The sequence below is a fragment of the Simochromis diagramma genome, unplaced genomic scaffold (assembly GCF_900408965.1).
Source record: "Simochromis diagramma unplaced genomic scaffold, fSimDia1.1 OVJJ01000434.1, whole genome shotgun sequence".
In the NCBI taxonomy this organism is placed as follows: domain Eukaryota; kingdom Metazoa; phylum Chordata; class Actinopteri; order Cichliformes; family Cichlidae; genus Simochromis; species Simochromis diagramma.
Window position 1 is genome coordinate 404,671 of NW_024387090.1, and position 25,353 is coordinate 430,023.

Genomic DNA, 25,353 nt, shown 5'->3' on the forward strand with positions numbered 1-25,353 from the left:
TTGATCCATATCCAAATAATATTTATTTCTGGGAATAAATGATATTAAAAAATTAAAAAGAACAAGAAAATCGGTCTGCAATTTCACAATCGGTGTATCTACAGTCTGGATAATAAACCGTTTGATGGCATTACTGTGCTCTGCAAACTTTTCACTATACTTGGCACCTTGTAAACAAGCAGTCACACTGAAAAAAACTCTACAAGCTCGTCTTTGCTTCAAGTGGTTTAATCGAGTAAATGTTCGGTCTCCTCACTCAATAAATGACACTAACTGTTCAAAATTAGACTCAATTTGCAGTTCAACACTGAATCCATTCAGCGTTTGAGCTGTAGTGACACCTCTCTCTCTGTTTCTGCTGCTCCTCACTCTGACCTAATTAAAAGGTTAAACTGTCAAATTAAGGCAGAAACAGACACGCAAAGCAACGTTTTTCCTGCCTATGAAGGGACCTCTGGGGTGAGACGACATTTAACGGGATCAGTCCATGTAAAAGCCGATGAGTCTTGGAGGAACCAAAATATGCAATATGCCCGAGGAGTTAATAAATCTGTTTGAGAAAAATAAAAACCTCTTTGGGTAAAATACACAAAAAAAAATCATCTATGTAGGACAAAAAACCTGCAGAGAAAAATTCTGGATTCTCACACTGACATCATCAGTGCAGGTAAGTAATTGTTCCTATAGCTCAACAGTTCTGCTCAGTTATTGGTCACATGTCTAACCAATGCTTGTTTCCACTTTTCAAGAACTGGGATTTGACTGGTTTTAGTGATTAGCATCAATGGAGCATAATAAACAAGCAATGTGAAGACGTCACTGTGGTTTGCGTAAATAATGATAAGCATCCTTCTCCGTATTTACCATTTTAAACTCGATTAGGGTAGCTTTGCATGACTCACAATTTAAAATAATCCTTATGTATGTTATACTGGGCCTTGGTGCCTTGCAAAGACTATGGGTATGAACAACAGCTGAGTGGGGCTTCTGTGCATGAGATTAGGGCTGGGCGATATATCGAGTTTTTTAAAAATATCGATATATTTTTATACGAGATATAAGATGTGACAATATCCTTTATATGGATATAGTCTATGTTACGTTATAATTATACTTGTGGAGCCGCAAGTTTGCCTCTCTTTGTCCACTTTTGTCTCTACGCAACGTTACTCGACCTCGCCTCTCCTTCACTGAACACAACCCCCCCTCCTCCCCCATCGCTTCACCTGCAGACAGCGACAAGATCAACACGGCAAATCTCCGTTAACGAGTTACTGCGCATCGCCCCGTGCGTGGGGCTGGACGGCGTCAACGTGTTAACGAGCTAACCGCGCTAACGTCATGCAGCCTAAAATCCTTTCATTCTCTCAAAAATCGACAGTGCGCCTTATGTATGAATTCTGGTTGTGCTTGATGACCGCGAACCGATTTTATGTGGTACACGGCGCTCAGCAATCTGTCAAAAAATGTTTTAGTACGACTTTGGTACGCTTCGGAGCTGCACCGCTTGATGGATTGTCGGAGCATTATGGCTACCGAGGAGCCTCGCGGAGTGATACGTACTGTGCTTCAACGTAATATAACCCTATTGTGTGCGTATAAGGACCATAAATGGCACCTGTTAAGAGACATGGTTACGAAGCGGATTTCTATGGGCTCAAAATGTGGTCATAAATATTTTGTACTTGTAAATCAGTTTTGTACTTGTAAATCAGGATTTGTATGTGTAAAAAAGATTTGTGTGTGGACTTAGCCAAAAAAAAACCTGCAAGTTACAAGTACGAATTTTGACACTATTTTTCTTCCTTTCATCTGATTGATGAATGTCATGTCAATCACAAATGTAACAATCCAATCAGAGAACAGATGGGTTTGGCTGTCGGAGGGGCGCTTGTTTTGAACTGCAGGTCTTTGAAGGGAATAAATGCCCTTTTACATGCCAACCCAGCGTTTTCCTTCATCACCACGAAGGAAAACAGTCTGTGGTCGTCCGAGTTTGGTGATTTTTGTGTCACAGGTCTACGTGTTTAATACAGGGACTTCCACAGCCTTTTCAACAGCGCTGCAGACCGCGGGGGGGGGGCAGTGTTTTGGAAATGACAGTCTTCATTACAAAGCTTTCTTTGTTATGAATTAGCATACATGTTTTTATTGAACATTTGAAGAACCAGCAAAAAAACCCCAGAAGCTCTTGTAGAGGACATAAAGTCAGAGATAGAAACAACAAGGAGCAGGTGCATCTAGTACAGGTAGAGCTGCTGCAAAAACCCACAGAGCCCAGCAGCCAGCAACAAATTCTGGATCAATTGCTTTTAGTTAGCAATTAGCATTAGCAGCACATCCTGCATCCGATGTGAAAGGACTTTTATGCTGCGCACTGTGACTCACAGCAATGGTCCCGGGTCAGCCCTGACGTTGTGTTAAACTAATCCTAAAGTAATAATGTATTTCTAACCACTGACATACCACAACTTTATCCTTTCAACAGCTGCTGAAAGTAAAGGGACCTAACTGCTATCGGATATTTATATAGAGATTACCCTTCAAGGACCTGCAGTTCAAAAAAGCGCCCCTCCGACAGCCAAACCCATCTGTTCTCTGATTGGATTGTTTAATTTGTGATTGACATGACATTGACCAATCAACTTAAAGGAAGAAAAATAGGGTCAAAATTCGTACTTGTAACTTGCAGGGTTTTTTTGGCTAAGTCCACACACAAATCTTTTTTACACATACAAATCTTTTTTACAAGTACAAAATATTTATGACCACATTTTGAGCCCATAGATTTCAAACTCCAGGCTGTCAGTCACGCAGTAGAGGTTGGGAACAGAGCAGCTGTGAAATCTGTCTATGTTATTATGCTCAGTGTCTTTTAGTTTACATTTTGCCTTGTGAGCTCTTTGTTATGCACAAAAACAACATAGTTTTCTTTTATTTTATGGAGCATGATTATTTAATAAATACTCATAATTTATTTTTGAGTAGTTTTTTTCATGTACATCTATGCTGTATGTTAATTAAAGTGCCTGTGTGACATCTGGGACACAGCTTTGACTAAGAACTCTCTTTTTGTTCTTACTTTATGGCTTTAAAAAATATCGAGATATGAATTTTGGGTCATATCGCCCAGCCCTACCTGAGATGACCATTTTAGAGACATCCTCCCTCTAAGACACAGGTGTCAAACTCCAGGCCTCAAAGGCCGGTGTCCTGCAGGTTTTAGATGTGTCCTTGATCCAACACAGCTGATTTAAATGGCTAAATGACTTCCTCAACATGTCTTGAAGTTCTCCAGAGGCCTGATAATGAACTGATCATTTGATTCAAGTGTGTTGACCCAGGGTGAGATCTAAAACCTGCAGGACACCGGCCCTCAAGGCCTGGAGTTCTCCACACCTGCTTTAAGACATCATACAAATAACTGTATATATGAAATAAAAGAAATAATACTTTTTAATATACTGATTGAAGAGGGCTGGAAATGATTAGACAAATTAAACTCTGATTAACTAATTATTTACCTTTTTATTCAAACCTCCTAAATGTAAGAGCTTGCAGCTTCTGTGGGCATAAATGCCAAATCATGATCTTTGCACAGCAAGTTTTTAATACAACTCAATAAAACCTTGTGTTTCTAGTTTTTTCAAAGTTGGGGATAATAGTGGAATATCACTCAGTGCATTCACACACAGTAGTTTGTCCAGTAGACGGTGCAGGGAAGGCTGAACTCACAATCAGTGATACCATGACACCATTATTCACATTTAAAATCCAGTACTGGGTCTGGATGTAATTTTAAAGTATTAAAATCCAGCCATGGACTTCACAGTCTTCACTATGCACTCACTCTCCAGACTAAATAAAAAAACTCTTGGGCAAATTAAGTGATACTAAAAGTAGTACCACTGAGAATTAGTTGAGTCCAGCAGCTTAAAGTCATGCCAAGTTGGGAGTTTAGATGAGTGATTTAGGCGATGATGTAACTTTCTTCTTAAAATGGACAAACCGCACAAACAAAACAGACAAGCAGCAATGAAACTCAGCATGAATTACTTGGTAACTTAAGTACAAAACTGTCCTAAAAGAAAGCTATACTATACAATAGCTTTTGCTGCTGACACGTTTCAGTCAGTACTGGATGACAGAACAAGTCCGGAGAACAATAGCCACGTGGTTTCCGGTTAAAAATGGGAAGCAGACCAGTGACAGCTCGATGAGTGGTGCGTTGGAGTGTTATCAGAATAGAGGGGCTGTCAGTCATTTGTCATGCAGCGTGTTTGAAATGACGTCTGTCTCCATCACATGCCCGCTGAGTCTCACAGCAAGCAAAACTAGACTGTGGGCCTCAGTTCTGTGGGCGTGTTGCGCAATTTGACTGCTCAATGAAGACGACTCAGATCAGAAGCGTTCAGATTGACTGAAAATCAATGTCAGGATTGTGCTGATGATCAGCCATCAGGACTCCTTAAACAACACTGTGAAACCATCACGTAGTCACAACACATTAAAGCTGCTCGCTGCTAATTTGTTTTGATGTCTAGAGTAAAGGTGAGGTACAGGATTCACATGGACGTGATTCAAGCTTAATTCCCGTTTCACTTTGAATAGGCTGATAGAGTAGATGGTATAAAAGATGGAGAAAGTCCAATGGCAAAGCGTCAAGTTGAAGCTTAATTTAAATGTCTGTGCTGAAGCTACGTAAAGCCTGTGAAGTAGTCTATGCAAGTGGCCAGCGCTCCTGTGCAATTTAATTATCAAAACTGTAGTCGGCAATAGTTTATATTTAGTTTATCTCCTTGACTTGATTTATTCTCTTTCAAGTCGATTTGAAAAATGATGCCAGAAACAGAAAATGCCTTGGAGAAAAAGACGGTATTGAACAGGCCAATCACGGCCAGTAACGTTTGGGGAGGTGCACATCAAGTCATGACAGTTACAGCGTACGTAAGAACTTTTGCCATCTCCATCAGACTGTGAAACTGCATGCTTATTGGTTAAGAATCTGTGATTGTCAAGTTAACCAATGGGTATACCCACAATCATCCTCCTTTCTGAATCAAAGGAGGATGATAGTGGAGGATAATTCTCATATGAAGAGATCAGGGAAGTGTTATTGATGTCACAGAGAAAGTTTTCCCAGAGACGACTGCATTCTGAAAATATCCTGAGAGAGCAGGTCGTTGCTTGTGCGGCTAAAAATGAAGGATAAGTTAATTAGCCTCCTGTATATGAACAATATCAGTAACAAGTAGCTAACTTGCCTGAAACTATGTGCCAATCAAACCTTGGTCACCCTGCCTTGTGAGTAGGGATGGGTATCGTTCAGGTTTTATCCAATACCGGTGCCAAACCGGTACTTTTGAAACGGTGCCTGTGCTTAAACGGTGCTCGAACCGGTGCTTAAAGAATGGAGAACACAAACTTTGTCCAAAAACCTCTATCATAACAGTTTTGTATAACATGTTGCCTTTACTTAGACCAGACAAAGATAAAGGACTGTAGCGTGCCTCATGTTCTCCTCCACCTATAAGATCCCCAATAATCAATACGCACAGTGAAGTCAGACTGTCATAGGGCAGAGAGGGTCAGGTAGCCAATTAGAGAAGAGATCAATCAGAAAAGATTTGAAAAGCTAGAAATCATCAAGCAAAGCTTCGAGACAAACATCAACCCAGCTGAGGCGGGTTTCATGCTGTCATACATGAGACTTATAATAATCCCGTCCATGTCAGAGAGTCAAGCTGCCCTTTTCTACCAGGCTTCATACTACATCAGATGATATCAAGATGTTTTACCCTGCAGACTGCAGTCACAAGAAGACTGTCATTTTCACCTGCCCTTATTTATATCTGGCTGCAACAAGGCAGCAACTACAAGACTCATCATTACAGAACTGAGCAGTGACACAGCTAGAAAGGAGGGCCTGGGGCGGGGGTGGGTTGCAAAGCAGCTTACAGTGGCAGATGCAAATATAGGGTGGCTGAAACACCACTAATAGGAGATTTACCAACTGGATGTGTAGAAGGGTAAAACCTGAACTGCAGCTAAACTTGAATACATTAAATGCCTGAAGACATTTTCTCATCAGTTACTATTTAGGCTCCAAGGTGTAAAACAAACCCAACAACTTTTAAATATTACCAAAGATTTGTCGGCAGGACTTTGCATATACACAGATATAACAAAATTTATCTTTAGGAAGGAACAGCTTATGTCAACTAAGATTTACAACTTTTAAAAGAATTTTTAATGAAATTTCAAGTCCAACTTTACAGTCAGATCATACCAAAGCAAAGAGGAGTTTCACAACTGCGGTTTTTTGGGGGGTCAAAATTTAAATACTTATCTGACGCAAATGTGGATTCACCAGTATAGATGATACTCGGCACAAATATGTGACCATTATTATACTTATTACGCTTCAGCGCGTACTGTTTGTGAAAATTTGCTTTGTCATTACTTAGAGCTCAAGACACCAGTGGATGTGTGTGTCTGTGTGTGGTTTGGTTTAATTATTAAAACAAATGAATCTTGTTCAGCATCTGCAACAAGCTGATATATAATTTGTACAGGTTATGAATACAGATTAATACCTCTGCATTTTCTGAGCTTAGGAGCACAACAAGCCCATTTTCACTAAATTCACACATCTCCATGTCAGTGCACTTTTCACTATCGACCAGTGCATCTGCTTTGAGCATTCTGGCAACAAAACTCTGCCAGGTTCTGCCACCCTAATTTACATGAAATATAATAATAATACAAGAGGATTTTATTAAACGATCAAGAAAAAAAACTAGACTTTAATAATTATTTGGAGATATCCAATTGTAAATGTCAGAAAAAGATGAATAGGATGTAGTGAAATGAGCCTAGTGTAAATAACTTACATGAATAACAGCAGAGCAGTTTTCCCTTATGAATTGCAATAATACCAAAAATCAGTACATTTATATTCTTAAAGGGATTTTTGTCAAAGTTAGGAAAGCAACATTTAAGTCAAGTGTGTTGCTTTTAAACAATAAAGAATCATTTCCAATCGTGTCCTCACAGTGAGGAATACAGATCAGTAATTCATCACTGCTGCTGGATCCATAATCAGGATTGGCAGATATCCAAGTTGGACTTGTGCTCCTCTAACTGTGACATCCAAAGCAACCTACTACACATGTTTCTTGGGCTTTTTTGAACAACATTACTTCTGGCCTCAAAAGCTACATAATCTAGTGCTTTGAAATTTCAAACAACAACTATATGCTGAGTGACATGTTGGTGTGGTCACTGGCACTGTTGCTTCACAGCAAGAGTGTCTCAGGTTCAAACCCACCAGCTGGCTGGGGCCTTCCTGTGTGGAGCTTGCATCTTGTCCCTGTTCCTGCGTGGGTTCTCTCTGGCTTCCTCCCACAATCCAAACACATACACTACCTATACACTAGGTTAGCTGTTGATTTTAAATTGTATGTAGGTGCGAATGTGGTTGTCTGTCTATATATGTCAGTTCTGTGACAGACCCTGGACTCTGGATGGAACTATAAACACCTAAATCTATGGAGTACAATAAGAAGAACTTTGCATCCCATCCTGATTGGAAACTCTCCTCCACAGCAGTGCTTCATTCATCAAGCCTGATCAACTTAATCACACATAATAGTGTAAATACTCATTAATTATTCATCAACATCCCTGGGAAAGAGGCCGCGTGAGGCACTGCAGATACAAAAAAACAACAAGGCTACACTGACCTGAAATGTACGGCTTCAGGCCACAGATGCACGCTGTTGTTGTTGTTGTTGTTGTGTTCATGCACACGCAGAATCTAGGCCTTCATTGTTAATGAGAAAAAAACTGCAATATTGCATTTTACAAAACCCCCAAACCTGCAAGAATTTAGAAGTGAAACGCAACAATCACCCTCACCAGCTCCTGATAAATATTCAATACAAAAAAGAAAAGAAAAAAATGAACAAAAGCTTTGATACCATGTGAAATATTTAGCAAGAGGAAGAAAATGTGCTGCTGCTGGTTTCACACCTGAGCAGCTCTCTGGTGATTAAACATGAACGAGTGTGTGGACATCCCCTCATTTTCAATCTCTTTGTTTCTCCAGGTCAAAGCGTTTTACTTTTAACACCTGAGACTGGACCCACAGCTCACAGCGTGATCTCAAGACGTCCTTAAACACACCAGGAACATTCACAGCTTCATTCTACAGCACTTTAACAGTTAGTTCAGGGACTGCAGGAGAGCTGGACTTTGAGAGCTCTGCGGTTAACGCGGCCGTCCTTTGACGCTCCTATCATCCACCGACAGCTCGCTGCATCCCATCTGCAAGTCACTCTGCATAAGAGCGAACGCTAAACGCTTGAGAATGGCTCCTTAATGCCTAGAGGTCACAGCAATACAGCAGAGATGATGCGATTTAGACGACAGTAAGCGAGGGAGTGAGGGAGAGGCTTATCTACCAGAGCTCAGCTGATTGCTGCGTTTATCTAATAAACAGGTGGAGCGCCGCACCGTCTCCTCAAAGACAAAGACTGAAGTTTCATCCTGCAGCCATACTCACTAAATGCAGCAGGAAATTGTAGCCTGACTTTCATTGCTGCACAATAACTGTAAAGGCACGGCGTCCTCAAACACCTTTATTAGGAGGCAGAATACCTGCTTTACCTCTCTGCCACAAATCAGACAAATATCATCTGTGGCATGTTTTAGCTTCTTAAAGGAGAACAATTCTGCTCATTTCCAGCATCACATTTTATTCTTAGAGTAGTTTGCGTTATTCACAAGTCTAAATAATCCTTAAGTATCTTATACCAGGCTGTGACGCAGCCCCTCAGCTCATCCACTGTCCTCCTCTCAAAGCAACTTTCACCTGATTGGCTGCCAAGTGTAAATGGAGGCTGGGTGGCACTTATGTGCCTGAGATGACCATTCTAGGTACAACGCACTCTATGACATCATACAGAGCCAAGACAAAAAAAAATTAAAAAACTCAGTACTTACCTAAGAAACTAAGAATAGACTAGTAATGCTCTTTACTGTCCCTGGTTGGGGTAATTCAGTATGAAGCATAATAGGACCCTTTTAAGTTTTTTATGTAGTGACTGTACAAGAGATGAAATGGAGTTCTTTAAATCAGCCTTTCAAACATCAGTTAACAACAACTGAGGCTGGCGATCAATAAAGGCGATCGATACTTTCAGGGGTTTTTTTGCAAACTAATTAATCCCTTATTCACAAACAACACATAATCCACTCATCTATTTTTCTGAACCTCCTTATCTGAGTCACAGGTGCGCCAGTCAAAACATACGTTTAGACCTCCCTCTCCGCACTCACTCCTCCACTTGATGGACCGTTTTTGTTCGCTATGTTGATTGATCTTTGTGCGCAAACAGTGACGCTGCCACAGCTCTGAAACATACTAGTGCTGAAGGCGCGAACGCTCCCTGCAGCATATAAAACCTCCACCTCTGGTATGTGGGGGAGAAGTCAGAACCGGAAGCAAAGAAAGTTTCATCTTTTCAAACTGTAGCAACAACGCGAGGATACAAAAACTGCTGAAACAACACCGAAGAGTAGCTTGTGCCAGCGGATGTGATGTCACTTTCCGTGGATTAATTATGTGCATTAATAGATTCTGAAGAAGCGATTAATCCCCAAAACGGTGCGGGCATCCACCCTTCTCTGGCTGGAGAACTGTGGCCTCAGATTTGGAGGTGCTAATTCTCATCCACACCACGTCACACACAGATGCCACCTAGCAGGACTACATCATCCCCAAATCCACTTGGTACATGCGACACTATTATCTGTTTCCGGGTCCAAATGCTCGATCAGTTCCCAAAAGCAAACAGTCACTGGCTCACCGCCCAGAGGTAAAACTATCCAAATTCCTTTGACTCAAATGGAAAACAGCCCGGCTGCTTCACAAGGTTCAAACAATCAAAAACGTACAGCACCGCTGTAGGTAAAAGGTCGTAAACAGACACGAAAATCTACACACTGAGGATGTCTGGAGGATTAGTGAAGCACATGTAACAATGTGCGACCTGGTGAGTAGCTACAGAACTATGATTAGGATAATAAAAACACATTAGCCCGGGAAACTGTAGGACGAGGGTTTAACTGCACTCAGTAAAAGTTCACCTTGATGGTCCCTGAGACAAAATCAGCAAACTTCAAATAAGCCAAACTTTTTAATCTGCTGCTGTGTGGTCTGAGGTACTCACTATGAAAAAGTCTTGGCCCTAAATTTAATGTCCACACCCGACACCAGTGGCCTTCAAAAGGCGTTTCATCCAAAGAGTGGGACTGTAGTATTAACCAGCTGGCTAGCAACTTGTTTCAATCACTTCCTGTTTGAGAACATTCATTTCAGAACTCCAAGGTTACTGCCACGTTCCAGTTACTTTGGATGTCGGATTTAGTGATTTCCAGTAGGAAAGTCGGAAAAGCGTAGAAGACCAGGGCTTGTTTCACTTCTTAGCAAAGCAGAGCAACTCACGTACCACAAACAAAACAAGATAATGCTTGTTGTTTGTTGTAGGCAGGCTATTATTTTAGACATAAGGTTTCAAGTTTCTTTACTTGGACTTTATCTGGACTGTTTCTTACTTTGAAACTAATTGGTTAGTGTGTTGCTTTTCTCACCCGTGCAGTTTATTAATGGGCCGTGGTTACGCTGACAGCTTAACGCTCCACCCTAGCTTCCAAATGTGGACACTTTTGGATCTAAAAAAACAACAAGGTAGTAATCAAGGCCTTCCAAAACCAGTGGGTGACGTCGCTGTGGCTATGTCCATTTTTGACACTTTTTATGCAAGTAACAAGAACACAAAGCATTGTTTCCTATTAGCTGATGTTAACAAATTGGAGTTTTTAAAATCTCTTTGAAGAGACGCCATCCATCTGAGCGGCCTCATCTGCTGCTCGCCGCGCTCCTGTTTTGTAATGACCACAGGAACACGATCCCTTAGTGATCCAACGCACACACACTCACACACATATATACACACACTGTTCTCACCCCTGTGTTTGGATCAGTACACGTGACAGGCCCACACTGACATGTCCGTCGCACAATCAGGAGGCCTGTCATCCTTCAACCTGCTGTGATCCACCACTAACTCCACCAATCCCTCCATCACACACACACACACACACCTGAATGTTTTCAGGCTGGCTGACGTTGGGCGTGACGTTTCCTCGTCGTCCCGCCGTTTCCATCATTAATAACATCTGCCAGCAGCAGGTTCTGCTCTGATAAACACTCTCGGCTGGATTAGGAGCTCCAGTCGGCCTGCAGCTGCCACACTTTCACCTCAGCATGTGTGTGTGTGCGTGCATGTGTGTCACTGCAGAGAGAAAATAAAGCCTTTTATGAATGATGAGGCTGATCAGAAAGAAACGGGACAGTCTGATGCATCGAGGTTTGACTGCTTTCAGGGGATTTCAAAGGCACGCGCCGATGTTTTTAGATTAAAGCCGCAGTTTCTTGCTTGTCTGGACTAATTACTCGGCACTCGCCCCACAATTTACACTCAGTCTTCATCATCCTCGGAGAACACGTGAAAGGATTTTCAAACACATATACACCACAATCTCCATCACCTTCAACACATCAGATTTTGGCAGCATAACACACACGCACACCTGCACACAAGCAGTAAATTGTTGGCAAAAAAGGGTGGCTCACATCCAGCATGTATCCAGGATCTCTCCCTGTGCAATGTAGACCCTCTCAGGCCTGTATAAATAAAATATGCCCTCCACATTATATAAGGCAGAGATGCTCACTGGCACTGGGATAACAACTGGGTGGGATGTTGTGATTGGGATTCAGTGGCCCATACAGAGGAGAGTGTGCGTGTGTGTGTGTGTGTGTGTGTGTGTGTGTGTGTGTGTGTGTGTGTGTGTGTGTGTGTGTGTGTAAAAAGAAGATGGTGGTGGTGGGAAGAATATTCCTCCTCATCCTCAGGCCCAAAAAAACAGAGAGAGCGAGGCAGGGATGCAAGCAGGAGTCTGCGATCACGGGCATCAAAAGCCAAGCTGCCCCCCTCTGTGCTGCGCTGTCACGCAGCGTTGCATCGCAATGCTATTATTAAACACACACACACACACACGTACACACACACACACACACACACACACGTACACACACACACAGGTAGGCTCGGCTGACTGTGTCAACATCTCAAGGTCAAACAATGGCTCGATTTTCGGACCCAAAACGGGCGAACAGGCCGTGTCGGGTGTGTGTGTATGTGTGTGTGTGTTTTCTCCGCAGCTGAGACAAAGAGCAGCGGGAGAATCCCGCAGCCTGCTCCCGCTCAGCCCTCATCCTCCCCCGGCCACACAGAGCTGCTCAGGCCGGTCCCCTGACTGACAAACATCTGGATGGGAGGAGCGGGAGGGGACGAGGAGGAGGTGGAGGACGGGGCCGCAGGAATGAACGGTTAGATTCCGTTAGTAGGTACGGGCTCCCGGTGTGGATGGTGATGGTGATGAGATAACGTGATAACGAGAGAAAAGAGGAAGAGGAGGAGGAAGAGAAGTAGGAGGGGGAGGAGAGGGGAGGCTTTTCTCCCTCGCACCCCTCGTGTTTTTTTGATCCATTTCTTACCCTCTGACAGCTCCAGCTCCAGCTCCGCCAGCCGAGCTCGGATCTCCAGCGGTATCGGCGACGCCTCGCGGTCCGCCATTCGGCTCGTACCGTATTAAGCACGTCCCCGGTTCGACTGTTACCTCCGCTGCCGCCGCTGCTGTATCTCCTCCTGCCTCCTCCTCCTTCTCCTCCGCTCGGAAAAGGAGAGCTTCTCCTGGCGGCCCCTCCTCGGCGGAGGCGCGTGAAGACTGCGAGAACAAAGAGGATAAATGTGGCTCTTGGTTTAACGGGGGCCCGCCATGACGCCCGCTCCTTGAATCGGTAAAGACCCCGGTTTCGGTAGGCTCTCTATGCTGTCGTTGCGGCGGTTGTGGCGGTGATGATGATGATGATGATGAGGCTCGCGCAGCCCCGGTCTCAGAGCCGTTTGCAGCTTCTTGCCGCTGGTGTCACGTGACTCTACGGAGGAAGGAGGGAAAAGGGAGGGAGTTCCGCTCATCACCGGCAGGGGGCGCATCAACCAACCACACCTACAACGCCCAAATGAACCTGTATGGGAGCCCAAAAGTGGCACAATAAATACATAAATAAATAAACTCCTGGTTTAATTACACATAAATAAAAATTGTATGGTTATTTAATCTATTACTATTTATAAGTTCAAATGTTTTTTTTCTTTCACATTAGGAACATTAGGTAATCATTTCACTTGTATTCATTTTGAACCCTTTAAAATAAAAACTGCAATTTTTTTATTTGTAGATTTCTTGCAAAAAACATAACAGTCAAGCGTAACCTATATTTTCTTTCATTTAAATGGTTTAAAATTAGGATACACAAAAAAGCACTCAAGAAAAGTTTATTCTACCACCTAGAAATAATTTGTGCCTGTTCTGCTTGTCTTTTGCGATGCAAATTTTGTTTACCTTAATATTATGAAAGTTGTTTGGTTCCCAGAAACAATTCAAAGACCCCAACAACACTCAACGTTTTGAGGGGAAAAAACTGTAGAGCTGAAACTCTACAATGAAAAATTTGTGGCATATCAAGTTTCAGTGCCATCTTTATTTTTATTACTCACTTTTTAAATTAATGAATTTAAAATTATTAGAAACTGCATCGTAGATTTCTAAAACAGTTTTCTGTTGGGAAACAAAAGTGTGAATAACTTTGAATAACTAAGGAAGCGCTGCCTGATCAAACTGCATAGCTTACATTCTAAAAGTGCAGATTTATTAGTCATGTTTGTTAAGTTTTAAGTCAAACCGCTGTCTGCATTTTGGGTAGTGATTTTTTCCAGTTTAGCACAGCTTTTCTTCTCCTTCTCTCATTAGCCATTACTTTTAATGTGGCTGTTCTATATTCCATGTTTGTGTGTGAAAACTGAGCCTCAGCAGAATAATATCATTAATATTAAAGGTCAAGCGCCCTTCAATTAAGCACAGTATGATTGAATGAGCATAATGTGCCTGTGACACATAACTGAGCATCAATTTGTCTGCAGAATGCTGTGTATTTCATTAGTATTCTTCATCTCATTCATTAGGCCTATAGCCTTCTGAGAATCAAATCATCCTCATTGTAAACAAGTGGTGGTGCCAGATAATGGAGTAATGAGTGTTGTGATGTTACTCTTCTGCCATCTGCTGGTCCAAAGAAGGAACTAACGTAAAGGGTGCCGACTCTATATTTAAATGTTAATCATGGAGAGGATGATCAGATAGATCAGAATAAATACATACACAAACTTAACTTCAAAGGCACTTCTTTAATAGTTGTTCAATATGTACAGTCTGTACAAAATAACTTTCCACAACCGTGCCCACTCTGTCTCCATGACACCTGTTTAACATTTAAAACTTTATATTTCAAAGAAAAGAAAAATGGCTTCATTACAATCAAATTCAAGTTCTCACATACAGTTCAAGTGCTGAAACAATGTTGTTTCTAGACACACAGTAAGTACCCACCCAGCCAAAAGGGAAGAAATGCACTCCTGTTTAAAATAAATAAAACTTTTCTGAAGTAAGGGAAACATGCTTTTGATCAATTTAATCCCAGAACTAGAAAGATCAAATCAGATCCCATTAAACACACTGGCCCTTGCAGCTCTCTGGTATCTAAAAATGGAAATAATACAGCTGATCAGCAATGATATTAATGGAAAAGGCTTCATGTGTGTCCACAGCAGTCATAGATAACACAGATGTATGGGTGGAGAAATAAAACAGCAGCACTAAAATAAGTTCACAATCATGGCGGAACGTCCTGTACAACTAAGAAAACATGTAACACACACAAACAGGATGAAAATAATTGGCGATGCATCAGGAAAGCAAGAAGAAATCAACAAAATGAAAGCTCACTCTCAACAAACAGACCTAAACTACAAATCAAGAAATAAAACAGAAATGAAAGTAGCAGATCAAACTTTACAGATCTTCCTGTCTAAAAAACTGAAAAGTTGGTTTTGCCAAACAGTCGGAGCCCTCTGCCCACCCCAAACATCCAGACCTGGATTAAGGCGATTTAAAGGTTAAATGTGTTACTCAGTGTAGTATATATCATCTCATTTCATCAGCGTTTCCACTGTGCTGGCTCTGGTGCATCACCCCAGTTCTGTGAAGGCAGGACCCGACTTACTGCATAAGCCTCTCTTGCAGACCTCTGCTTAGGTCAGTTTCCTGGACTCCTGGCCAAACAGAGTAAAGATGGGGTCAAACTCACAATTACACCTTTACAACATGTGTTTGATTGAGTCATTTTTGTAACTGTGAGACACTTGCTGCTGCCCATCTTGGGCAGGTCTCCCTTGAAAAAGACGTTTTTAATCTCAATGGGATCTTCCTAGTTTAGTAAAGGTTAAATTAAAAAAATAAAATGAAATATGACTCTAACACTCTGCACCTGTGCTACTTTTGATTTTTTTTAACTTCCTTTACAAAAGTTCATTTGTTGTATTTTTATCTTTTGTTGCTATCAACCCCCTTTTTGTGATTTATAGCTTTTAACGTACAGTTTAGAATTACCAAACACCAGCTATCAAAAAAAAAAAAAAAAAAAAATTGGCTTCCTGTTTCCTTCCAAGTGTTTGGTAGGTGAACCTAACAGATGTGGGTGCAGAACAGCATTTAAAGCGGACATGCTGGAATGATGCAGAAGCAAGTCTGCGCCAATTCCTTCATTCTTTAATTGAAATAAAAAGATTCCAATACTGTAGTATAGATAAAAGTTATGTAGTGAAATAGTAATTCAGTTAAGAAAATGAATTTTAACACCACAAAGACGTTGAAAAGCAGTCTCACAGTTACTGGTTCCTGTGTGTGCTGAACTGGTTTCTCTTCAGTGGTCATCTCTGAGGCTTCATTCGCAGCCCTGCAAACACAAACACAACTATCTCAGCACGGACGGCTGGAAAACCGCCGCTTCTCTACTTTTCAGATATCTCATGAGCCAAAGTGAAATAACTGTAGAAGCCTGAGGCATAGACTGTTAATCATATCAACTGTAACAGTGAGCGGTATAGACACCTTACGTGTGAAAACAGAACACAGAGCGTGCAGCTGCTGTGTCAGAGATACTCACTGCTCTGAGACCAGCTGAGGCTGCTGTGAAGGCGCTGCCTCTGAGGCGCAGGAGCTGCTGCTTTGTAATTCACTCTGTGAAAAAAAGAAAAAGAAAACACTGTTTATTCATCACGTCATGTTCATTCATGTGCTTTAAGTACATAATGTGACAATCGAGATAATCTGCTTCATTCTTATAAAGAATGAATGCACTGACCGACACAACAACATGAACGAGCCTGATAGACCACAGAAGACAAAGCGATCCAACAACATCTAAACATCAAGAACATCTTTGAGGAGGCAGGTGTGTAACTGTCAAACTACAGCCAAGGTGCAAACCAAAGGTTACATTAAAGAACAAGAAGGTCAGATTACACGTTAACAGACAACATCACAGTTACAGACACCGTGTCTTTGTCCACATATAGTCAGTATGGCTGGAGTTTGACAGTGAACAGAGCCTCAGTTGCTCTGACGGCCATGAGCCCAGGTGAGCAGTGTGTGTGTGTAATACAGAGGGACCTGGTTGCCTTGGTGTTACTGTTAGCTGGAGGAAGACTTGCCATGGTAGAGGCTGGAGGAGGAAGAAGAGGGAAGTTCAACATTGTGAGCTCAAAATGGGGAGACGGCTGACGAGGAGGGGACTGACTCTGTGAATTCTACACGAACAGAAATGGTCAGTACGCTTTCTGAACAAAGTGCACATACACAACGCTCAGTGGTGACTTACCTGACTGCTTCGAGTGGGTCGCTCCCAGGACCTTGCGGTCGCTCTCCTCCTCTGGCTGAAGTTTCCTCTCCTTCAGGGACACACAGAGCTCTGACGAACATCTGATTTATAACTTTATTAAAGAACAAGTGTCCTACAAGTGTAAAAAAATGTGACAGACAGGGGTCTGCCTATAGTCTGAGAACCTGATGATGACGTTTAAATCGAGTCTTTTTAGCCTACTGTGGCTGTAACTCGTCTTTGCTGCTCTATTTTTTATTGCTTACAGTTTGTTATCTTTGAAGCTACTGTTGTCAAACCTCCACCCTTCCAGGTCAGGTTCATGCCATACTTCATAATTCTTGGCTTAATTTGGATTTTAATTCCCCTGAACATGTCTGATACAGGAAGTCAGTGAGTTACTGTTTTGAAAAGAGGAGACGATAACACACTTGCTGAATGTGCGTGCGATTGTGTCTGCTCAAAACGAGCTGATTATGGCAGAGACGTTATAAAAGAGACAGGGCACTCAAAGAGAGAACTTCTTAGGTTTCTCTTGTGTTTTCTGAGCCCTTCAAAGTACATTTTCCAAAGGTTAAGACCTGGTTTATTAATATCATACAGAGAATACACATCTATTTGTTTGCTGTTTTTTCTGTCTGTTAAACACAACTTTTCGTGTACAGTGTCTCGACCCTATTGTGAAAAGAAAGTAAGGACATTAGGGGGAGTAAAGTGGAGCATGACTGAGTTTATTTTTAGCTGCGGGGTTCCATGATAACAGTGCCAAAACTGTCCGATGAGTTACCGCTCCATCTGACTTCATATTAGTGTGAATTGAACCAGAAGGAAGAGGTTACCATTTTAACCCTGTCTCTGAACTCAATGAACAGTAAGAGTGTAAAGAAAACATGCCCTTATGTCATATCCTATCTTCACTACATGAACTATACTAATGAACTGGGCATAGCAGGACTTGAGAATAATAGAGAATAAAAAAAGAGATCTGAAACCTGGACTGATCTTTTGTTACCTTCCCTGCTCAGTGGGAGACGTGACCTGCTTGTTGGGCTCCTTTCTTCCGCCTCTACTCGGAAGGCGCACCTTTCCGCGCGACCGTCCTTGACCGGGCCATGTGGGAGAAGAGAAACGATCAGATGGCTGCTCAGATGAGTGCGAGGAGGCAGGCTGCTGGGACTGCCAACGGTCACAGTTTGACCATCTCGAGCCTCTCCTGAAGAAACAAACAATAGTCTTCACACTGATGACATCATAAAGAGTCATGACATAAGAGGATAAAAAGGAGCTACCTGTGGCTGTGTGGGTGGTACGGTTTGAAAGCAGAAGCTGCTGTGGAGTCATCCACGAAGTGGTTCATCAGTAGAGGAGGCTAATGATGAAAACAACAACCGCTTAATCAGAGGAGGAGCCAGAGAGCTCCTCACACACATTAAACGACACGTTAACACTAACGACATCCACAAATCACAGGAAATGAACAAAAACAAAAACGCTAATCTGTTTAACACTGATATAAAATTAAGTGTCATAAATACATTTTCCAGGCACAAATTCATCTTTAACAAACTCACTTCGGCCCAGTATTGGTATCCAGATGCAGCAGTCCACACCTCACCGAGGACTTCGTTTAGCTGTTGTGTGGACAAGTGGGTCTGGCAGGACTGCTGGTAGGTGGTAGCGGGGGAGTAGAAGCCATAATAGCTGTTGCACTGGTTCTGCTGGGGGTGTCGGTAGCTTTGAGTGGGAGCCAAAGCAATGGTTGCTGTTGTTTCGGCCTTTATCCTCACCATGATGGGTTTTCCCTTAAACACTCGAACCTGTTCTCTAAGGTACTTGTAGGTCTGAAAACATGGACTCAGATTATTTCAGTTATTGTATTATCAGATCTCCTAACAAAGAAGGCTAACAGGAGCACTTTTTAACAGGACTGCTCTCAGGTAGTCATATTTGTACCTAAATGGCATTAGCCAAAAAAATGTGCCCAAAAAAAGCAGCAGCTAATTTACTTCTCTCCTCGACCGGCCCTTTTCTACCTGTTCTGCATCGGCTTCTGATTTGAAGGTGATGAACCAGTTATCGTTGCTCACAAACTCACAGGTCTTGAACTTAGGCAGGTTCTCCCCTTCAAAGAGAGCTTCCACCTCCTGCACAGCAACAGCAATATCAAACACGCTGCCAACATACACAATTTACCTTTAAAACTCCTTTAAATAACAACACACGTCTCTATCCCCGCACGTGCAGGTACATGTAAGAACAACACCTGAACTAAAACTGAGGATTTTGGTTGCGTTGGGGTATTTTGTGCAGTCTCACCTCTTGAGGTGTGGTGTTAGGAATCTCCCTCAGGATTAAAACGCACCGGCTAGGTCTGGGCCGGACTTTCTGTCCGCACGGGGAAAACTGGACCAGCGGCATGGCTGTGGGAGAACAACAGCAGAGTGTGTTTCAGGACAACAATAAACCACGTTCATCACTCTCATCTCTACACTACAACAGTTCCTTCTAATGTGCATCGTCAGAATACCCGATTTAGTTTTTGAACACAAAACCAAAAAAACGTTCCTCTTCACTAATCCCTATCACGATCCCGTGGTTTTGTAGCAAAGGAAATAAAGTCTGATCCATGTACATTAAATATTATAACTCAAAACTGACACAAACTGTTACTCTGCCTCCACCTATACCCACAGAAACAAACACTGACATCTGAGAATATCGGAGATGAGGTCCAGGTCTGTGGTGAGATTCCTGATCTGGTCGAGGCAGGCCAGAGCAGAGATGGAGACATACTGGTTGCTGTCCATCTGAGTCTTGAGAAACAGGTCATTGCTGAGGTGCTCTCTGAGGAGGGACGGAAGAACTGCTGAGAACACTGATACATGCTGGCGATGGAGGGGTTACCAAAGATCACAGTGCATATATTGTCAGATTAAAGAAATTTAAATGTCCCACTCGGGTATTTAGGTTTACATATAAGTGCACTTATAAACGGGTCAAACTAAACTACAACCACAGCAAAAATACTAAACCATATGTCTTTTAGTTTGTACCAACTACAAGTAGTGGATCTGTAAAATAGGGGGTATGTGTGCAAAGCTAATACCTGTTCAGGTAGGACTCCAAAACGGTCCTCAGCTCTTGTCTGATCTCACCTGAAATCACAGAAGTCATTGGTCCCATTTGTCACTTTGAATTTGAGAGATTTTGTTAAGATGAATTTCAGTGTTTCCCACAGACTTCGATTCGACTGACTGAACCGATGCTGGTAAAAGCAACAGGCAGCAGGAATTGTTTGGTTCAGTTCTTTAACCTTTAAATAACTCACTGTATATTTAATGTTGTTTATTCTTAACTTTTAAATCATAGTGTGTTTTCGTTTGATGATTTTAAAATCTGTGATGACTATAAAACAAGCTGCCCCTCAGTTAGAAGAAAGACACCCTTGATCTGTGTGCCTGTGTGTCGCAAAAGGACGCTTTTTAAAGGAACAATGCTTTTAGATGATTAACTCCTGTTTTTGTATTTAAATGTACATACTGTGTGACAACTAAACTCCTATTCCAGTGAGTCTCTCATGCTGTGACTGTGCCTCCATTAGCTCAGCATAGCAGCACACGATCTAGTTCTCCACCTGCAGGTGGTGATAATCTCAAGAGCAGAACGAGGACTACTGTTTCCAGTTGTTGGGGGTCTGCCTGACCAGAGGAGATCCCCTCTGGAGGAGTAGCTAAATTATTCCACCACAACAGTAACACGCCATTCGCTTATCCTTTTCAGGGTCGCGGGGGGCGCTGGAGCCTATCCCAGCTGTCATAGGGCGAGAGGCGGGGTACACCCTGGACAGGTCGCCAGTCTGTCGCAGGGCTAACACAGAGACAAACTGCATGTCTTTGGACTGTGGGAGGAAGCCAGAGTACCCGGAGGGAACCCACGCAAACACGGGAAGAACATGCAAACTCCACACAGAAAGACCTGATGGGGGAATTGAACTCAGGACCTTCTTGATGTGCGGCAACAGTGCTAACCACCGTGCTGCAGCAACACGCCCAATGAGCCAATTGGTCAGGAAATTGAGAAATTTCAAAATAAAGGGAGCTGTTGAATCAAATTGTCTCTTTTTAAACACATTTTGCCTCAACGTAGCTCGCAGCCCAAGTAAAGCCAACGTGTGTGAGAAATACCGGATTTTAAAAACACAGCTGGATGGACTTCAAAGAGAAACTTAATTCAGCTTTGTACCCGTCACAGGTGGGTCACAGGACTCTCCGTTAAATATGTGAGTGTCGGCTCTCAGTGTCTGATATTCCAGTGCGTTAGGATCACCCAGGACCATGTTCTCCTGCTGAAACACTGGTATATATCCTTAAAAAGAACACAAATAACCAAATAATAAATAGTAACCCAACAAGATCCAGCAGCCAATAAAATGCCTGTGTATGGAAAACAAGCAGATCTAGCCTACCTTCCTGAAGGGTCAGATTGTCATGGACCAGCCATGGCTGCTGAACCTGCTGGTAGGCGGGGTCAGGGTAGCTCAGGTAAAAATTGTTGTGGTCCATATTTCAGGATTATTGTTGAGGCCTGGAGCGGTGGCAGGTTCCTATAATAAAAATGCATAAATGTGCACCATATTTATGAGCCTATTAAAACCTACAAATACAACACCTTTGTTATTTGAACCACAGAGAAGATCAACAAAATCCATGAAGCCAAAAAGAAATGTAGCTCAAAGGTTAACCTTGTATCCACTCTGTGTTTAAATGTTTCTACTAATTGTGATCCTGTGATATCAAAGCATTAGCAGGAAGTTTATGTACCTCACCGTTCAGTCAGACTGTGCTTATGCATCAAGGACACTTGTATGAACAGTAACATGTTATGTAACTTCTTAATGCACAATGGCTGCTTCCAGTTGTAGGTAGCTCAATTTTTGCCTGTATATGAATGAAACCACGACACATGAACCAAATCCTGTTCTTACAGGCTTTTTCTTCGAACATTTAGCATGTGAATGTTATCGCTCAGCCCAGTCAGTCGGCATACTGAGTGAACACGTACAGACTGAATGCAATCTGTGTGCCAGTCCCACATGCAGGTCCCCTGAGGCATCACTGTGCTGTAGGGATAAGCTCCCAGCAGAGCCATAGAGGATTGGAGCTCTGAGACAGATTCTGGGATTTGCTGTGTCGATACACTTCCTGCTCTCACCCTGCCCAGGCTCGGCCTCAGACGCCCTCTGAGCTCAGCCTTCCAGTTCACCTCCAGACCCAGTTCGATCCAGGAGTGGGGGCAGAGAAGACAGATGAAGGAGTCTGCATCGTCTCCCAGCAGTTTAGAGACCATCACTTATACCTCTTTCCTTCTCTACCTCCCCAGGAGCAGCAGCAGGTTCATGACCCAGGAAGTGAATCTCGTAAGATGAAGTTGAAGCATAAACATCGATCTGATTGGGGTCTAAGGTAGCCAAGGTGTAGTCCTCTTTGCTGCTGTGTGTGGTTGTCCACAGCCAACTGAAACCACTGATCTCAGGATGACTTAATAATGAAAACCTTTAAAAAATGGGTGAGTCTGTCTTCTTCTTCTACTGTAATTATTTCTAATTGTGTAGAAAAAAATAATCTACGCGCCCTGAAAATGAAATCTCTCAGTGGTTCTGAGTTTTCTTCATTTTTCTTCATTAAATTTTTGTCCTCTCTCCCCCATAGTGTCCTGCCTTGTCCTGCCTCCCTATGCTCCCCCTTTTCTCCCCTTCCCCACAACCTCCACTTTGTCATGGGAGACCACTGCCACCCCCCGAGTTCTTCCTTCCCGCCAAAGTGAAAAGTGATCGCTCATAAGTGGGTTGCTTAATTGGGTATAAAGATAAAGACCCAAATGAATATTGTTGTTGCACCTCATGGCGACTGCTCAGCTGGTGCTGTATAAATACACCTGAACTGATGAGGGTCATTACATCTCAAATCATCACATTTTCACAACATTTTCTGCTCAGCTACCTCTGATGTCCCTGAAAAGTTTATAGTTTAAAACCTGGTCATGTATAAAATGATTGCTGTGAAATTTTGGCTTCATATATCAAATAATTTTCTAGAGATTTTAAGGCAAATTCGACTTATTTTTCCTCCACACGCTAAATTCTGAGGCAATTTTTGAACTTTTAAATAAAAAAAGACTGAAATTTCCAGACATTTCTTTTGTAAATAGAAATAAATCAGGATCTGCAATTTGGGGAAGATACATAAACAATCACTAGTTAAAACATTGAAATAATTAAAACCATCCTGTCCCATGTAAACCCCATCTTTGAGCTCATGCTAACAAAAACAGAGCAAAATACCACTTAGACACAACATGCATATCACAACATCTCTGCTTACACGGTGTCAAATGAAGAAGGCAATACAAAGTAGATCATATCCCCAGATACGTGTTTTTGTGCACGGTGCCTCATCATTTCACCAACACCCCCACACATATTTAATACTCACTGCCTCAATAAAAGAAAAATCCCAAAACTCATAAAAGGTCCAGGAAAAAGGGCTCTGGCTGAATTAAAACGTGTTTTTAGCACTTTCGAAAAACAAGTTAATAAAAAGCAGCACTGTGAACATGAACCTTAGCGATAAACCTTGATCTAAAAAATAACTCAAAGCCTCTGAGTTGGGCGTGTTGATGTTACGTTTCTGCGCTCCGGCCTCAAATCAGCCTCGATGGGCGGAGTGAAACTGACCACACCGGCCTTTAAAGACACACACCTCTGCAGGGATCAGAGCCTCATCCGTTTAACACGAACCGTGGACGTTAAGAACTGTTAACGTCCGTGAAGCTAACTTTAACGTTTACGGTGCTAACGGCCAGTATGACATAAATTAAATGTGTTTTTAATAGTCTCATCAAATGTTTATGCATTTGTGAAATGCAGCCACTGTTAAATATCCATCTGAATATAAATATATAACATATAATAATGCAGATTCATAATACTATGTAGTCATATTTCGATATAAAAACGATGAAATATATATTTAACCTCGTTAATGTCACACTGCTGGAGCTTAGCTTGTACACAGATAAGCTCACCGTCTCTGAGGTGTTTTCATCATGTGAGACAGAAACTCACCCGTTACCTCTGCTCTGCTCCCGGTGGAGTTTCTTCCGCAGGTTTAAGTTATTTTGCTCCGTGAACTTTGCGGCTGCCATGGAAACCGTGCTTACAAAATGAAAAAAAAAACTTTTATTCCCTCCAATAAACTCACTTTAACTCCTGTATAAAAAATAAAAATGTTTGTAATACTCTCACCAAATGTTTATGCAATTGTGAAAAGTAACCACTGTTAAATATCTGTCTGAATATGAATATATAAAATATGATAATGCCTATTCATAATAGTATGTTGTCATATTTCGATATTGTAAAAAATGATAAAATATATATTTAAACTATTGACAAAAACTAAATAAATGAAAAAATGAAAAAATGAAATAAAGTTTAAAAAAATTGCAAAGCAAAGCTAAGTTGATATTTAGAGATATTATCTTAATAAAATTTGGGTTAGGCCAGTGGTTCCCAAACTTTTTTTGCTGGGCCCCCTTTGTTTTACAAGAAAAATGTCCCCCCGCGCGCACGCACGCACGCACACGCACGTCCTCCAACCACACACACCCATATTTTGCTCCATTGCGGTTTATTTCACACCTCAAACATTTAGTAAACAATTAAGCAAATACAAGTAATCTGCAATAAATTACAGGCAGTAAGAAAATAATCTACTAACTCTTTTACGCTATACGTCCACACCTACACGGGTATTTCTGAAAACGCAGCTGTTTCGTCCACACGTAAACGGCCTTTTGAAACACCGAAATGTCTGGGATTTGAACCGGGGGAACAAATCGTGGCAGGATCAGCCTGATGTTATATGTATCCCGCTGTAACTTTATTGTATAAAGAGCTACCATCTCCAAAATGTCAGGAGTAGTTAGTCATTACAACAAGTGTTTGTGAACTAAAAATCAAGAATGTGGGATCCTGTTTGTCCGTGATTTGAAGAGCCCAGCGCTGCTCCTGATGCAGGGAAAACCAATCCTGCAGGGGAGACCTACCTCAGCACTTGTGCAGGTGAAGCCAAAGGGAAGACATGCTTCACCATATTTTCTAGTCTTTGTCTTAGAATGAAGTTGGTTTGGAAACATATTCAGCGATGCTTCATCTCCTGCTTTGCGTTTGTGTGGGCGCCCCGTGCTAGCAGTGTCCAAGTGTTGTTTTTTCTTTTCCCTTTTCACACTGCGCCCCCCCTGCCATGGCTCTGCGGATAGGGGGAAATGTAAACTAACAAATACACAAACAAAAAACCCTTTAAAAAACGTTTCTATTGTGTAATTTAAATGTAAATTTGCCTTTTATATTTAACCTTAAAAGTCAAAAATAGCTTTTCATTTTT

At 42.0% G+C, this 25,353-nt stretch overlaps 2 protein-coding genes across 9 annotated transcripts in view; both read right to left on the bottom strand.

Moving 5' to 3' along the window:
- The window catches only part of LOC120742741 (disco-interacting protein 2 homolog C-like), a 74,792-nt gene extending 61,731 nt beyond the window's left edge, over positions 1-13,061 (bottom strand). For all 3 annotated transcript variants that reach the window (XM_040046166.1, XM_040046165.1, XM_040046164.1), the window contains exon 1: positions 12,629-13,061. In XM_040046166.1, the coding sequence (XP_039902100.1) occupies positions 12,629-12,707 (79 nt within the window). In that variant the 5' untranslated portion in view covers positions 12,708-13,061. The remainder of the gene's footprint in view (positions 1-12,628) is intronic.
- A 1,288-nt stretch (positions 13,062-14,349) lies between these two features.
- LOC120742763 (la-related protein 4B-like) lies at positions 14,350-24,157 on the bottom strand. Of its 6 annotated transcripts, none has more exons than XM_040046196.1 (15): positions 24,040-24,157; positions 21,375-21,512; positions 21,152-21,274; positions 20,016-20,064; positions 19,617-19,753; positions 19,226-19,329; positions 18,943-19,053; positions 18,481-18,750; positions 18,199-18,278; positions 17,922-18,122; positions 16,910-16,979; positions 16,743-16,838; positions 16,196-16,269; positions 15,916-15,985; positions 14,350-15,302 (listed from the first exon to the last, which is right to left on the bottom strand). In XM_040046196.1, the coding sequence occupies exons 2-15, from the start codon at positions 21,469-21,471 to the stop codon at positions 15,282-15,284; spliced, it is 1,503 nt and encodes a 500-aa protein (XP_039902130.1). In that variant the 5' UTR covers positions 21,472-21,512; positions 24,040-24,157; the 3' UTR covers positions 14,350-15,281. The 6 variants fall into 6 exon arrangements, with proteins under 6 accessions (XP_039902130.1, XP_039902132.1, XP_039902128.1 ...); XM_040046198.1 differs by having other exon boundaries at positions 16,702-16,838; positions 24,033-24,155; XM_040046194.1 differs by having other exon boundaries at positions 24,033-24,154.
- Between the last annotated feature and the right edge of the window lie 1,196 nt (positions 24,158-25,353).